The sequence below is a fragment of the Dendroctonus ponderosae genome, unplaced genomic scaffold (assembly GCF_020466585.1).
Source record: "Dendroctonus ponderosae isolate FM_Combo_2020 unplaced genomic scaffold, Dpon_F_20191213v2 Dpon_F_20191213_9, whole genome shotgun sequence".
NCBI lineage: Eukaryota > Metazoa > Arthropoda > Insecta > Coleoptera > Curculionidae > Dendroctonus > Dendroctonus ponderosae.
In genome coordinates, this window is record NW_026019116.1 from 7,643,627 (window position 1) to 7,657,695 (window position 14,069).

The window sequence follows — 14,069 nt, forward strand, 5'->3', positions numbered from 1 at the left end:
GCTTTTAACAAACCTCTGCACCGGTGCCATAAATTTGGATCAATCTTGGGGAAAATAAACAATTCCAAATAGATTTCAACGACGACATTTTTGTTATGATTTTGACCAAATAGCAGCAAATAGGTTAATTGCAAAATTGACAAAACTGTGTTCGTGGAGCAGAAGCTAAACATAGGAATTTTTTAAATCCGACGTTGCCGTTTATCACGACGAGTGGGACTAGAAAAGACAAGGAAACAACTATTTTATTTATTTTCTATAAAAAAGAAGAGGTTTTTTTACTTATTTATGACTGAGCGAGTCAATTAACCAATGGCGGCGCTAGAGGTGGGCGGGGTTGGGCGAGCGCCCATCCACATTTACGTTTTCGATTAAAAACTTTTAGTTTTGTGATCCGTTTTGGAGAAAACCTTAATGGTTTTCGAGGAAAAACGCTTAAAGGAACTTATTTTCGTTTTGTCTCGAATTAGAGGCTGAAAAAATTTTTTTTTCAAAAAAAAGACCTCCAGATTGTCAGTATTTTTATTTAGCTGGGGTTTTTTTGAGCTCAAACGATTCCTTTTCTGATATGAAACCTCTACCATGTTTTTCAATGAGTTCGATGCATTGCTCGCGTCCGTGAGCTGAAAATAAGGTAAAATTTGAGAGATTTTGAGAAAATTTTCTTTTTTCAAAAAATCTTGGAAAAATCTCGGCCAAAAATCAAAATTTAACACGCGTGTTTTTTAAGCTCAATCGATTCCTTTCGGCGCAAGAACGTCACAAATATGCATTTATAAAGTGTGTGGTCAATAATAAAGAAGACATCGTCGGATAAAGATCGTGAACGCTCAAAAAACGTTTAAAATGTGCCGAAAATCTTTATTATTTCGGATCTAAAACTTCTAGCATGTTTTTCAATGAGTTCGATGCATTCCTCGCGTCCGTAAGATGAAAATGATGTAAGATTCAAGGCATTTTGAGCTCAACCGATTCTTCTCGACATAAGGAGCTCACAAATATGAATTTATGAAGTGTTTGGGTCAATAATGAGGAAGAAATCGTCGGCTAAAGGTAGGTAGTAATCTCTCAAAAAACGCTTAAAATGTGCCGAAAATGTCTATTATTTTGGATCTGAAACTTCTACCATGTTTTTCATATAGTTCGATGCATTGATAGCGTCCGTGACCTGAAAAGAATGTAAAATTTAAGCCGTTTTATCTTATCTTATCAATACGGCAAACCGAATCGATATCGCTGTGTGAACGCCTGAAAATCAACTGTGTTACCCAGGCCTAAGCAAGTCAGTGAGAACTTAGCGGGCGTTTTTGTCTGATTTCGAAAAGAAAAAAATTTCAGAAAAAAGACAAACAAAATAAAATAGAACATTTAATTAGAAACAACTTACTTCATAATAAGGCACATTTTATAAAAACAGCTGGGTTAGTAACGTAAATGTTAGATGCAGATAATCTTAGCTCGCATGGCACTGAGAATCACAATAGCAAGTTATAGGCAACAACATTAAATGGCAGTAATATTGAAATATGAATAAATCAAATTTCAGTGACTCATTCGATTGCGAGATTTCACATATGAAATGTCACAGATCTTCTTTGGCGATTATGGCTTCAGGTATAATAATAGAATCTTCTGTATCACTAACGTAGCCCTTTTCTCCTGTGTAATGAGTAGGATAGAGAAGTAAAGGGGCCGCAGATAAAGCTACTAAATCTCTTTTGGGATAATACCCCTTCCAATTTTGATGGGGATGTTTGTCGAACAATATAGGCAAATATTCATCCACTGGCACCTACAAGAAGTAGCTAGCATTTATACATACGGCGTTCAGGTTGCCAGTGTTTACCAGTTTCGTCAAGGGTTCGGCCTCTAACAATTTTTTTGCACCTCTTAAGCTTAGGGCATATCCCAATGTCCAATATGAATACCCTGCTTCAACTAGATATCGAGCTCCTTCTATCCAAGGCTCATCCTTCTCTTGCAGCCTTTTGCGTCCAAAATATCTAAAAAAATGTGTGCGTCAAAGTGATAACTTCATATTATTTATAGAAACCATAAAACATTGAACTTGTTGTTGTATTGAATCGCATGATGGCGATTATAATTTAGAATTGGATCAGAAATAGGTAAAATGTAATTTAATTTACCTTTGAATGTAAAATGTATATTTTATTTACATTTAACATTCTTCAATAGTTGCAGTTTACTGAAAGTGACGAATTGATTTATGATGAACAATTTATACATATATGAACTGTAATAACGAATTGTGGCACTCGATTTTAACTTGCTCGATTGTAGCTTGTTCTGGATTGTTTATCATCTTTAATTGTAACCTTGATTCAAGAAATTACGTTAAATTCTCAGCCCTATCAGAAGAAAAATCTCCACTTAGAATGAATAGTAATTTATGGTCGTTTTGGCCGCCCGAACTGCGTTAGTCAGAAATCGCGATGTGCGGACTATGTAAGGACGCCGGCCCACAGACTACACACTATTATAATCACAAGAACGGCACAGTGACTACACACTATTATATTCAGTGCGTGCGACGTAACGCATTCCGATGGGTTTGGACAGTGCCATAAGGAGTTACCACTTAAAAAAACACATTTTTAACTAAGCAGAACATGGAACATGACTATCATGGCCATTTATTTAGAGGGCGTTATTCAATTTAATTTTTGCAGTCTACTGCCTGTATCCTTTTTTAGTAAATCTGTTGATGATCTATGGTACAACGTAGTATTAGTCTTAGGGAATTGCCTGAGAAATATCCATTTTCGTGAGGCAATTGTCTGTTTAAGTGCAAACCGTGATCTGTTGAAGCTACACAAATGAGACTCTCACCTGTGTGCCACTTGCAATGTTAAAAGTGTCTTAGTGAGAGAATTCACTTTCCTTTTGATGTCTGTAACTATTTAATTTCATAGAGTAACTGGTCAGTTTTACTGAAATGCTGTGAAATGTGTTACCGAGGTGGTGTGGATCATTGTTTGATTCCTTGAGTCTCAATGGAAATTTCATATTGCTTTGCATAATGGCTAGATGTCGAAGTAGGATAAAATACTATTAAAACATTACTTACACCAAATCCCAATTGAGAATTTTCAAAACCTCATTCATTACGCTATGAACTTTCGACTTGAAAAACCCTTCGAAACGAATATCATCCTCGAGTACTAGAGTGGACTGATAACCACGTTGCACAATCTGTAAATAGCTAAAGCTATACTTAAATATTTAAAAATACCTTGCCACGTTTGAAATTACCTCTTCCCAAACGTGATAGTGGCTTAAAAAGCAACCGATTTCTCCTAATTTCATTGGCCTTGAAAATATCAGCACCTTAAGATTGATTAATCTGTATAAGAAAATAACATACCTTTTATGGTAAGGATCCTTGAAATCGGGCATAAACCTTAGGGTTTGCAAAAATGTTTCATTTAGGGCTCTGGAAAAACCAATACCAGACAAATTAATTTTAGAGATAAATATTGACTAATATCATACTTTCCATCAACAGCATCAACTGTTTGAACTTTCAAACCGAGCTCGTCAAAGCACTGATTCATTCGCTTTCGTCTATCTGGCCTTCTTTTCAAATTGATCATAAAAATATTGTCAAACATCATCGTGTCTTTTCTAGGTAGATCAGTGTATTCTTTCAACAAATCATTTACATACAGAGATTGTCCTTAAATTAAATTCACAAATTATACGAATATTAATTCGTGAAATGTGATATTAAGGAATTTAAGCCTTAAAATATGTAATAAGTTAAGTAACACAAAGACTTAATGGTTCATATGTGCAACAAAGTTTTTAATTATTTTATAAGGAGTACAAAATGAAATTTGCAAGAATCGCAAGTACTATAATGACAAATACCATTAGTATAAAAAAGGTCGGATGCATCTAAGCGGCTAGAGAGAGGCAAAAAATAAAAATACAGTATCCTTAACTCACATATAGTAAAATAATTCATACCTGAATTCAGAATATCCATTTTAATGTTGCGTAAATGTTCGAGGTCATAACTTTTATCGTCCTCTTGTTCCAAAGGTACAGTAATGTAGCCGAAGTGGTCTTCATTGCAAATATATAAATTAATATTGTTTTTCTTAGCAGACAGAGCGAATACAATGATATCATCATGAGGGCCGTCGTAATTTTCGATTTTATCAGACCTAAAGCGACACTGTTAGTTAAAAATGTTACTGAATAAATAAAACCAATGAAAACACATCAATCGTCCCTTAAATACATTGAACACGCTTTGGACGCTTAGCGCTCAATGAGATACTTCAAAATGTTTAGCAAAGGAACCATTAAAAAACATGTTAAATTATTGAATTTTAAATTATAATTTCATGCACGTTTAATTTTCTACAAGGAATTTTGAGTCAAAAAAACTTTTGCATTGATTTGTTTTCGATGTTTATTCAGCGTCAACAAAGGAATAAATTCGAATAAAATTCAGGAAATTGTCAGACAAATAATCGCAAAAGTATTTTATTATTTTTAAATGAGCATTTTTTACAACGAAATTGAATGTGCAGGCTTTTTGTGAAAGTTTTTACCTAAAATTTATTGAATGAACTTGGCCCACTCCGCTTTTACATCTACTCTGAAAAGTAGCGAAAAACAGTAAAAACAAAAGTTATAAATATCAATGTCTAGCTTATTTTAAAATCATACCAATTGATACAGGGTGTCTCAAATTCAAGGGGAAGACAAATTTAACACGTTTTTAATTGAAATGCCGTACATTTTAATGCATATTCCAACTACACGCCAAGTTAACATTAACATAAAGAATTAGTTCTTTATATAAAAAGAGCACTCGCTATCAATTCATAATAAGCAAAAACGGTGAAAGGTGGAAACATTCGATTGGTCGAAATAGTCTAATCTATTGAAGCAAAAGAACCATCCAAGCGGTAACCAACCTGTAAGTAAGAAAATCGGATTCTGATCTTCTGAGGTCAACCAAAACGCAGCTGTGAATCATAGGCACACTGTAGCAACTAACATTTTCCTTTTCCAAAATTGGTTTGTACTCGTCTGTTCTCAGGTAGTAATAATCCTCAGTCATACCATGCCAAAAATTTGAATACAGGCCTTCAGAATACAACATTGGTGCAACTAGAGTTCGATTTTTTGAGATCAGATAAGTGAGGGTGTTTGGGTTTGTTAAAAAGACGTCAGCATCTATAGACTAAACCCAAATTTTTCGTCATTCAACACAATGTTCGAATAATTAATGACTTTTACTTGCCAGAATATAATCTGCCCAATTTTCTCTTGCGTAATTTAAGGCGTTGTCTCGAAGAGACATCATATGGGAAAACCGTTCATCCGTCCAATGGGCCAAACCCACTTCTCCTAAAGTAACAGATAAAAATTAAGATGTAAGGTAGGCCTCGGTAGCACTGTGTTGAGTTGCGCTTTTGAGTTGTTGCCGCTCTCTGAGTTAATGAGTTTTAACTCATTGGTTAATGAGCAATCTATTGATGGCTTTTACGCATACGATGGCAAACGGGGTAAAATGCGGAAATTTTGAAGATACTCAAAAAAATTGCAGAGCGATGAGGGTGCGAGTTTTCGAAATATTGATTAAATGCTTCTGCTTTCTCTGGTCATTTTATGAGGAATGAGGTTTTAACAGTTTGCCAGTATTTTACAGTAAAACGTTAGAAAAAACGCGTTTTGTGTAGAAATATTGACCTAAAAGTGAATAAACCGGAATTTAAATAAATCAAGTGATTCACAACGGCAAAAGTGACGAGTTTTCCGAATAAAAAACGTTCACTTGTTCTGTTCGGCGAAATATTCTTGGGAAAAAATCTAGAAAAAAGTATTAGGGTTTTGTACAAAATTCCAAGCTGCAAAAGGTTCCAGAAAAAAATTTACAACGCTGTTCAGGGGCCGAGTGTCAATATTTTAAGTAAAGCAAAAATAATACGGGTTTTGCGTAGCAAGAAGTGCTTAATAGAAACTTTGCGAAAACTGAAATGCCCTGAAATTTTTTTACTCTCTGGCCGTTTTTTCAAGATAATCTTAATTGCTTTCGGCAAAAAACTGAATAAAATGATTTGGTTTTGGTGCCAAATTCGAAGCTCAAAGAGGTTTTCTAATGTTCTCTGCAAATAGATTAATGAGGCGAGATTTCTAGCATAATCAATTTTGTAGATAAGTTCTATATTGTTGAGGCGGATTCATTTTTTTTACAAACTTCTTTTTTAATAATTTACATAACTGACAATTTGCACAGACGAATTATCACGGCGAATTTTCATATACTGTATTATCCTATTATTGTTACACAATTTATTAACATACTCTTTTTTAGGTTCATTTAGGTTCTTTTGATAACGATAGCAGAAAATAGCTATCGGAACGGCAAGGTAATTTTTCAAATTAATTTCTTTACTAATTGGAATTTTCTCTTACAGCTTGCGCCTAAGTGTGTCGCAGGATACCCTCTAGGTGATAGTTCTTGATTCCTTTTTGATAAATAATTCGTTCTTATTGCGAAATAGGAGCACTATTTATCAATCTGTAATAAAAGACGTGAGGAAATTTTGTCTTTTTTAAAGACAAAAATTTTTGAGGCAAAATACCCAAAAAGAAGTTTGTAAAAAAATAATCAATTTTGTAATTTTTGGCAACATTATTGTCAAAAATGAAGAAAATCATCAGAAAAGTATATTTTTGCATTTTTATAACGTACATTTTTCAGTTAATCTTAAACAGTTTCATGTATCCTCCCTCATACCTGGATATGAAGAAGCATCTTCATCGAATTCCGAATAAAGAGAATGATAAGCATCTTTTACTGAGTCGATCCACAACTTCAGAATTGATATACTTCTATCTACATTGTGGTCGCTGCGAATCCTAAAATTATAATATCCGGTAATTAAATGACCCTGGTAAAGAAATTAACCTTGCATCCATCACTTGTTGACAGGCATGTCAGCGTTACAGCGGATTTGTGGTTAGTTTATAAAATGTGCTCTTCAAAGCTTAAAATGTATATCATGCATAACATGACGTTTACCTTCCTTGGAGAGGTGAAATTTGGAAAGCAAATTTGTTCTTTTGCGAACTGTTGATGGCTGAAGTCATATTGAGGGCAGTATGACTTCACCCATAAGCAGCAATTGCGAGTTTTTTGAGTTTGCTATTTACCAAGGTTTCGTGTACATTTTCTTTAATCTTGAACTGTTGAAGGGATCCCTTATGAAGTTATAATTTGAATAAAGACCAGTTGATATTTCTTAAATGTTTTAGATGCTTACCATATGGACATACGGCCTTTAGGGTAGTTAAGGTTTTCCAAATTTGATAGAAAATAAGGTAAAGTGTGTTGCTTATTCCGAACCAAAACTGACACTAAAACAGTAGGTTCTTTGAATGTCAGGCTTAACGCTGTTGGGGCAAAGACTAGCAGGACTAGAAAAATGTCTTTAAATTGCATCTTGATTTTCCTGCAGCCCGTTATCGAGCTTTACAATAATGAACATTACGGTTTGAACTTTTCAGAATGGAGAATGCTTTGTTGCCAATATCTCCCGCAGTATTGCTAAAGTTTTCAATTTAACTTCGCTTCAGTAAGACTAGGCTTATCAAAATAGGACACTGTGGCAAAATTATCAAATAAAAGTTGGAAATGTTTATAAATACACGAATACAGTGCATAACCTATAAATACAGTTTTGACATTAATCAACTTAGTACTGTGGCGAACTCTATCCGCCACTTCTCAAGTTGCAACTTCAACCAAAACGCCAACTATATCTCACCTATTAATATCTGCGGCGTTTCGATTCAAATATCACTCCCAATCTATCTACTGCATAAGGCAGGGCCTACATAAGCCTTGTGAAGAAAGCTGACCTAGTTTGAAACCAGCTTTTTTGAAAAAAGCGCAAATTTTTTATACGAAAGAAGAGACTGAACTTGCATGATATCGTTTTCAACACTTTGTATTAATAAAATAAATTATAAAAAAGAAGAAAAACAGAAAAAGAAACACAATGTTTTTCTTAGAAAAAAAGAAACACATGTATTTCTTAATTGCATGAATTGCATTCCATTGAAATATGCATATTTTCTTATAGGAAAAATCAATAATTATTTTAACCTAAATTTTTTTGTTGCATGATAATTATTGCTGTTTAGCGACTTTTGTTGTATTTTAACTTGAGATCTGCAGTGGTCGATTAGAACAATCGTAAATTTGATTACTCTTCAATCAGCAGCTTATCCATAATAAGTATACTTTTTTGGAGTTTAGATATATCTAAACTTTGACTTCATTGGCCCCTTTTTTCATGATTCCGTTGCAAAAAATAGTTTTTTTTAATGAAACTAACAAATATTTTTGGTCTAGCTTGAAAAAAGTAACGAGCAAAAAATAACTCGTAGCAATCTCTTGCAGACCATTGGATGCGATTGCTATCGATTTAAACTCGTATGTTAACTGATCAATTTATTTATAAAGTCTAAAACATATAAAAATATGTAGATCATAATATGGCACCAATCACAACCTGTAATGGCGCTTAGATAAGCTCTGTAGACCCAAGTTTAAATGCTTTTATTGCTTTTTACTGGTAATCTGGAACTAGTAAAAACTCAGTTATTCCCGTTCAGCAGTAATTAAGTAAAGATTCCATCAAAGACAAAAGCACCATTTCAGATCTTTTCAAACAACTGCTACATACAGGGTGGTCATTTTCTGAATCTTTGTATGGGTAACTTCTACATTTTTGAAGATAGAGAATCCGTTAAATGGGCAAAATTGGGCAGAATTTAATTGCATATTCATTACGTTTTCAAAATTTAGGTACCCGACGTGCTTCCTGAAATATCATGAACATACAAGAAATTAACACTTTTTTAATTATCATATAATTCGAAATCTGCTTAAATTAGAGAAAAAGTTAAAATTGTCTTTGGTAGAAGTTTTTGAGTTGAATTCAATAAACTAGCACTCGTTTCATAGTCAACTTGATTTACGAGATAAAACATAAAAATGAATAAACAATAAACAATAAAAAAAACAATAACGAATCGTTCAAATTGACTTCCGTTTACGCCCAGGCATTTTTTGGCATCTTCACATTCAACTCGTGAGTTGTGTGAAGGTGCACTATCATGATGAAAATATGCCAATTTTCGATACGATACTAACGGAAAACTATTCAACATGTCTTCAAGTTCAAAAGTGTAAATATCTTTCCATATGTAAATTGTGATTATAAAAGAATGGACCAATAATTATCACTAAAAATGCCTCACCAAACATTCCCAAAAAAAACACGTTGATCTCGCCTATTCTCAATTAGATGATGTTCATTAGCCCAGTCAACATGATTGTGTCTGTCAATTATTTCATTTTTGTTTTGTGCTTTGTGTGATAATATAGATCTTGTTTCCATAGCCTACTACACATTTTTTACCTTATTTTGAAGTTTTACGGCAACAAAAGGAGAAAAACATACAAACAGTTATATCGTTCAATTCAGAAAAAAATAAGAATTTGAAAAGGCCCACAGCCAACTATGATTACTATTTAAAAAAAACATAAGTTTATTTTTTATTTCGTAAATCAAGTTGACTATGACAACGAAGGCTAGTTTATTAAATCAACGCAAAAAGTTGTACTAAGGGCAGTTTTAACTTTTTTTCTAAGTTAAGCACTTTACGAATTATGTGATAATTAAAAAAGTGTTGATTGCTTGTCTTTTCAGGATATTTCAAGAATCAAGTCCGGTACCTAAGTATTGCAAATGGTAATGAATAGGCATTCGAATTCTGCCCAATTTTTCCCATTTAACGGATTCTCTATCTTTAAAAATGTAGAAGTTACCCATAGAAAGATTCAGAAAATGGCCACCCTGTATACGGTGGCAACTTTTCAAGTAGATTACAACTCATTGATATTAAAACACTCCATTAACTGGTTTCTTCAAATTCGGAAACTTCTGGGCGGGTTTCAATTGCTTTTTCTTTTGGCTTCTTTTGCGCATAACTTAAGGCCTTTTTGTTGAATTCTAGTGTCATAATGCCTAAATCGCCGCTATACCTATTTTTAACCACCTGAAACAACATAATCGCTAAATTAAGGTTGTATTTTAATGCAAAGATGCCTTACTTGCAAGTACTTTTTTCCTTTAATAGCGGTCAGTCTTCTATCTTGAATTATCAATACGTTGTCAGCTTCTTGCGACGCTTTTGCGCCACCGAAAATTGAACTTGTGGTTAAGTCTTCGTCATCTCTTTCTTTCCTACGAAATGTTTGCCCGGGCTACTTGAACAATTATTAAGTAAAATAACACTACCTTGGGTGAATCACCAAAGTCACATGGCAGTTCATCCTAGTGGCGAACGTTCTAAAAGCGGCAATAATAGTATCCTGTTTCCAAAATCGGTCCATGTGTTTCTGCTCTTCTGAGATGCCCATCATGAACTGGACATTATCAATTATTACATGAGCAATGTCATGTATGTACGTAGCGTGTTCAACTGCCTGCAATCATTAGCACACTATCGAGTCTCAAAGGTGACCATTAGCAGTTTACCTCCATCACGATTTTAATGGTTTGCTGACCATGAAACGTCATGAAGTAAATTGGCAATTTTTGAAACTCATCGGCTAACTGATCGAACAAGTGTAGATTTTCACCTAAGGGAATCCCCGCCATCTGTTGCAACATTGTCCTGGCCAATCTAGCATTTCTTATTTCAAAGCTTCCCCAGAGCGTGCTCACCTAAGATAGTCTTATTCAACTGATAATGATAAAATTTTAAATTAAAATAATTACCCCTTGCATAGCCAGATCCAATGAGTATTCACTAACAAAAGTGGTTTTTCCACATCCAGTGGAACCAGTTAAAACCGTCAGTTCGCCACGTCGGTGTCCCATCAGGATTTTGCTGAGTGTGGGAAATCGCTTCCACCGCACACCTTGCACCTATTTCACAAAAAAAAATCAAAATTCCATAAATCAAATTTAGCTAACCGACGACGTCCCAACTATGTCCAACTGAATGATTTGTATTACCACATTTAGTATGGGTTTCTACAGGTTGTTTAGTATATAAGCAGTACCTTAAACTAGGGCTCGGAATCAAACTCGAATATTCAAAAATCGAATAATTATGTGTAGTCATAACTCGAATATTCGAATACTCGAATACACCAACATTATCAAACTCACAAGGTGCAAATATCTTTATWTGCACTTTGTATACTTTTATAAAATAAATTATTCATATTCTACAAGCATTTAAACAAATACCCATATATTTACAAGCAAATGAAAATAATCATATTTAGTCTCCTGTCTGTGTTCTGGTGATACGCGTGATCAACTTTTGCGCGGTATTACAATTAATGTGCAGACAAAGGCACTTTTTTATCCGTTGCGGCTAGTTGCCAAAAATTATATGAGATAACGATTTTTCTTCTTGGAAAACGGTGAACTCGAATATCTAACGAATACGAATAGAAATACTCGAATATTCGACTAAACCACTAAACGAATATTCGAATATCAGATTTTTAATAAATTCCGAGCCCTACCTTAAACACTGTATTTTACGCCCAAAAAACTTGCCTTCTGACAACTTGGTAAAGTAATAGAAAATTTGTTATTATATTCTTTCCTTCCGGGGTTTCAGTCTAAGTGTGAAATAAAAAATTTTACGTCGTTTATTTCATTACGTTTCGGCGAGGCAACAGCGCCATCATCAGATTTAAAATTAATACAACTCATAATTGGAAAACATTAGATTCTTTTAGGTCTTGGAACCGCAAATTTTTCTTTTCAAAAACGACCTAAATGAATCTAATGTTTCCCAATTATGAGTTGTATGAATTTTAAATCTGATGATGGCGCTGTTGCCTCGCCGAAACGTAATGAAATAAACGCCGTAAAAATTTTTATTTCACACTTAGACTGAAACCCCGGAGGGAAAGAATATAAGAACAAATTTTCTATTTGTATGAATTTTCAATCAGATGTTGTTTCGCCAAAACGTCAAGGAATAAACGATATAAAAAATTATTTCACACTGCCTGAAACCCGGAATAATAGAAAAATACAGATATTGCGTCACTGTAAAAATGCTTGGGACACACTGTAGTTGTAGGCATAAACCAAGTGATGATCCCTTTCGCAGCGTTGAACATTGAAGTAAAATTCCTCATAATGACAATCGTTACCTTATCGATGTTTTGTAAGTCTGATAAAACTTCTGCTCTTAAGGTTCCAAATGTGGTGATACTTTTATGCCACATAACATGCGATCCAGCAATAATGGCTTTAAAATCCTGGACGTTTTGCAAGTGCGGCAACTGTTCACTTGGTTTAATTAAAGAACATCGTTTCTCCCCCAATTTCCTTGCAAAATTCCTGGAGGAATCCCACGCTTTGTTGTCGCTGCCTAACCACAGGATGATCTTTTTAAACTTCTCTAAACTAGGCAACACGTATTGCGATAAAGTGTTCACACCATTGGGCAAACACACTATACTAGCGGATAACTTGGAGTTTGAAAGCACTAAAAAATCAGAGATGGTCGGAACTAGAATCGCAGTATCTCTGGAACGAATCGGGCGAAACATTAGAAGGCCCCCATATTGTATGTTTGGTAGAGTGCTTTCCTGATGTGTACTTGAGTTTAAAGTCCTATACCCCACTATTTCATTTTCAACGTTTCGTAATGGAAAATAAAGTATAGTCTGTTCACTATTTATTCTTATATCTAGTGATTCTAATAGAGAATGCGCAATAATCTGAAACAAAACAATGAATATTAGGACAGCAATGAAAAATACCAGTTATAGGGGCTTACTGGTAGCTTAAACTTATTGAAGATGTTGACAAATCCCACATTGTCGAAGGACTTAAGCTCTTGGGTGCTTTGTGTAATGATTTCAAGAGATTCATTTAACTCCCTGAGCTCACTGAAGTCGTTGTCGTTTTTCTTTTTGGCTTCCGATTTCTTGGCTTTTCTGAGACTTAATGACGCGGCAAATTGGCCCCATTGGCCCGAATGTTTACATAAGCTGCACATATAGAATCCTGAAATTGTCAGTTATAGGTACCCGGCGCACATTGCTTGTTATTCCAGTTACCAGTAGTTTTATTAATATATAACTTGGCCTTATCATCCGTATTGCAATTGTTGAACAGGTTGCATTTCGAAATGAAACAGGTATGACCTTCTTCAAAACTTATGCCGTTCGCACTCAGCGTTTTCTTAATTAACGGGGTAGAAACTTCAGGAATATCTTCGAAAGCCAAATCCTTGTAAAATCTCATGGCTGGCTTGTAGACTGGTCGATTTCGCATTAATATCGCATCGCACAGTTTAATCAAGTTCATAGTAAATCCAGAAATATATGTAAAGATACATAGAAAATCACTAAAGTGTAAACTGGATTTGAATTCGAGTAAATTGTTTAAAAAATCGCATTAAAACAGTGAGGTTAAACAAGTCTAACCTCACTTCAAGCCGCCATCTGGCAGCGTCGCGTAAACCTATGAATGTAAAACTAACCGTGGACAAGGTTTCTAAATTGAACAAGTTGCCCGGTAACTTTGGACCAATGGGAGAGCGCGCGGGAATACGTCACAAGTTTGCCAGTTTCAATTATTGAAGCTTTTAACGTTGTATCAGTTGATGTTTCTTTTTCTGAGTTTAGTGCTTGTAGTTTTAGGTTTGTTTTCATGTTTTAAACGTCCAGAGCGGTTGCATTGCGTAAGCTTGCAACTAGTTGGCGTTTTTTTGAGCTGTAACAAAATACAACTCAAATTCATTCCTGGGTTTCAGTCATTTATTGTCTCTATTTATCAATCAAAATACGTTTCGGTTAATTTTTTCACCATCATCAGTTCTTATGTGTAGTGTTGTTGCTGCTTTAAGCCTTGGCATGCATTTGAAATGCATTTTTTGAGAAAACTGCCAACATTTGCTTATCGATGGTCCACTTTCTAAAAAGGCCATTTATTTCTCTCTAGAATGATGTACAAATGAGCGTTCTTGCT

At 34.5% G+C, this 14,069-nt stretch overlaps 3 protein-coding genes across 4 annotated transcripts in view; all 3 read right to left on the reverse strand.

Moving 5' to 3' along the window:
- LOC109539388 (phosphatidylserine lipase ABHD16A) overlaps positions 1-166 on the reverse strand; it is a gene marked incomplete in the record, with an annotated part of 6,272 nt that extends 6,106 nt beyond the window's left edge. Inside the window, 1 exon segment of the mRNA XM_048669711.1 lies at positions 14-166. Within this exon segment, the coding sequence (XP_048525668.1) occupies positions 14-88 (75 nt within the window).
- A 1,189-nt stretch (positions 167-1,355) lies between these two features.
- On the reverse strand, positions 1,356-7,742 carry LOC109539394 (glycosyltransferase 25 family member). Its single transcript, XM_019907113.2, has 11 exons — positions 7,308-7,742; positions 6,782-6,903; positions 5,282-5,388; positions 4,953-5,221; positions 3,991-4,190; positions 3,514-3,697; positions 3,386-3,454; positions 3,274-3,331; positions 3,089-3,213; positions 1,847-2,003; positions 1,356-1,792 (listed from the first exon to the last, which is right to left on the reverse strand). The coding sequence occupies exons 1-11, from the start codon at positions 7,484-7,486 to the stop codon at positions 1,583-1,585; spliced, it is 1,680 nt and encodes a 559-aa protein (XP_019762672.2). The 5' UTR covers positions 7,487-7,742; the 3' UTR covers positions 1,356-1,582.
- Positions 7,743-8,487: 745 nt separating this feature from the next.
- Positions 8,488-13,556, reverse strand: LOC109539397 (mitochondrial DNA helicase). 2 transcript variants are annotated; one of them, XM_019907117.2, is made up of 8 exons: positions 13,157-13,556; positions 12,874-13,103; positions 12,242-12,814; positions 10,839-10,988; positions 10,596-10,784; positions 10,356-10,543; positions 10,169-10,301; positions 8,488-10,113 (listed from the first exon to the last, which is right to left on the reverse strand). In XM_019907117.2, the coding sequence occupies exons 1-8, from the start codon at positions 13,404-13,406 to the stop codon at positions 9,970-9,972; spliced, it is 1,857 nt and encodes a 618-aa protein (XP_019762676.2). In that variant the 5' UTR covers positions 13,407-13,556; the 3' UTR covers positions 8,488-9,969. The 2 variants fall into 2 exon arrangements, with proteins under 2 accessions (XP_019762676.2, XP_048525774.1); XM_048669817.1 differs by having other exon boundaries at positions 9,993-10,130.
- Positions 13,557-14,069: the final 513 nt, after the last annotated feature.

Bases quoted from the DNA above. Each gene is read 5' to 3' on its own strand.
- LOC109539394 (XM_019907113.2), bottom strand. From the start codon at position 7,486: ATGCAATTTAAAGACATTTTTCTAGTCCTGCTAGTCTTTGCCCCAACA. The intron at 4,191-4,952 runs GTTGGTTACCGC...GTGTCGCTTTAG, and splicing joins TCCGATTTTCTTACTTACAG to GTCTGATAAAATCGAAAATT. The intron at 3,698-3,990 runs GTATGAATTATT...ATTTAATTTAAG, and splicing joins AATGGATATTCTGAATTCAG to GACAATCTCTGTATGTAAAT.
- LOC109539397 (XM_019907117.2), bottom strand. From the start codon at position 13,406: ATGAACTTGATTAAACTGTGCGATGCGATATTAATGCGAAATCGACCA. The intron at 10,989-12,241 runs GTAACGATTGTC...TTTGTGAAATAG, and splicing joins ACTTACAAAACATCGATAAG to GTGCAAGGTGTGCGGTGGAA. The intron at 10,114-10,168 runs GTAAGGCATCTT...ATGTTGTTTCAG, and splicing joins AAGGAAAAAAGTACTTGCAA to GTGGTTAAAAATAGGTATAG.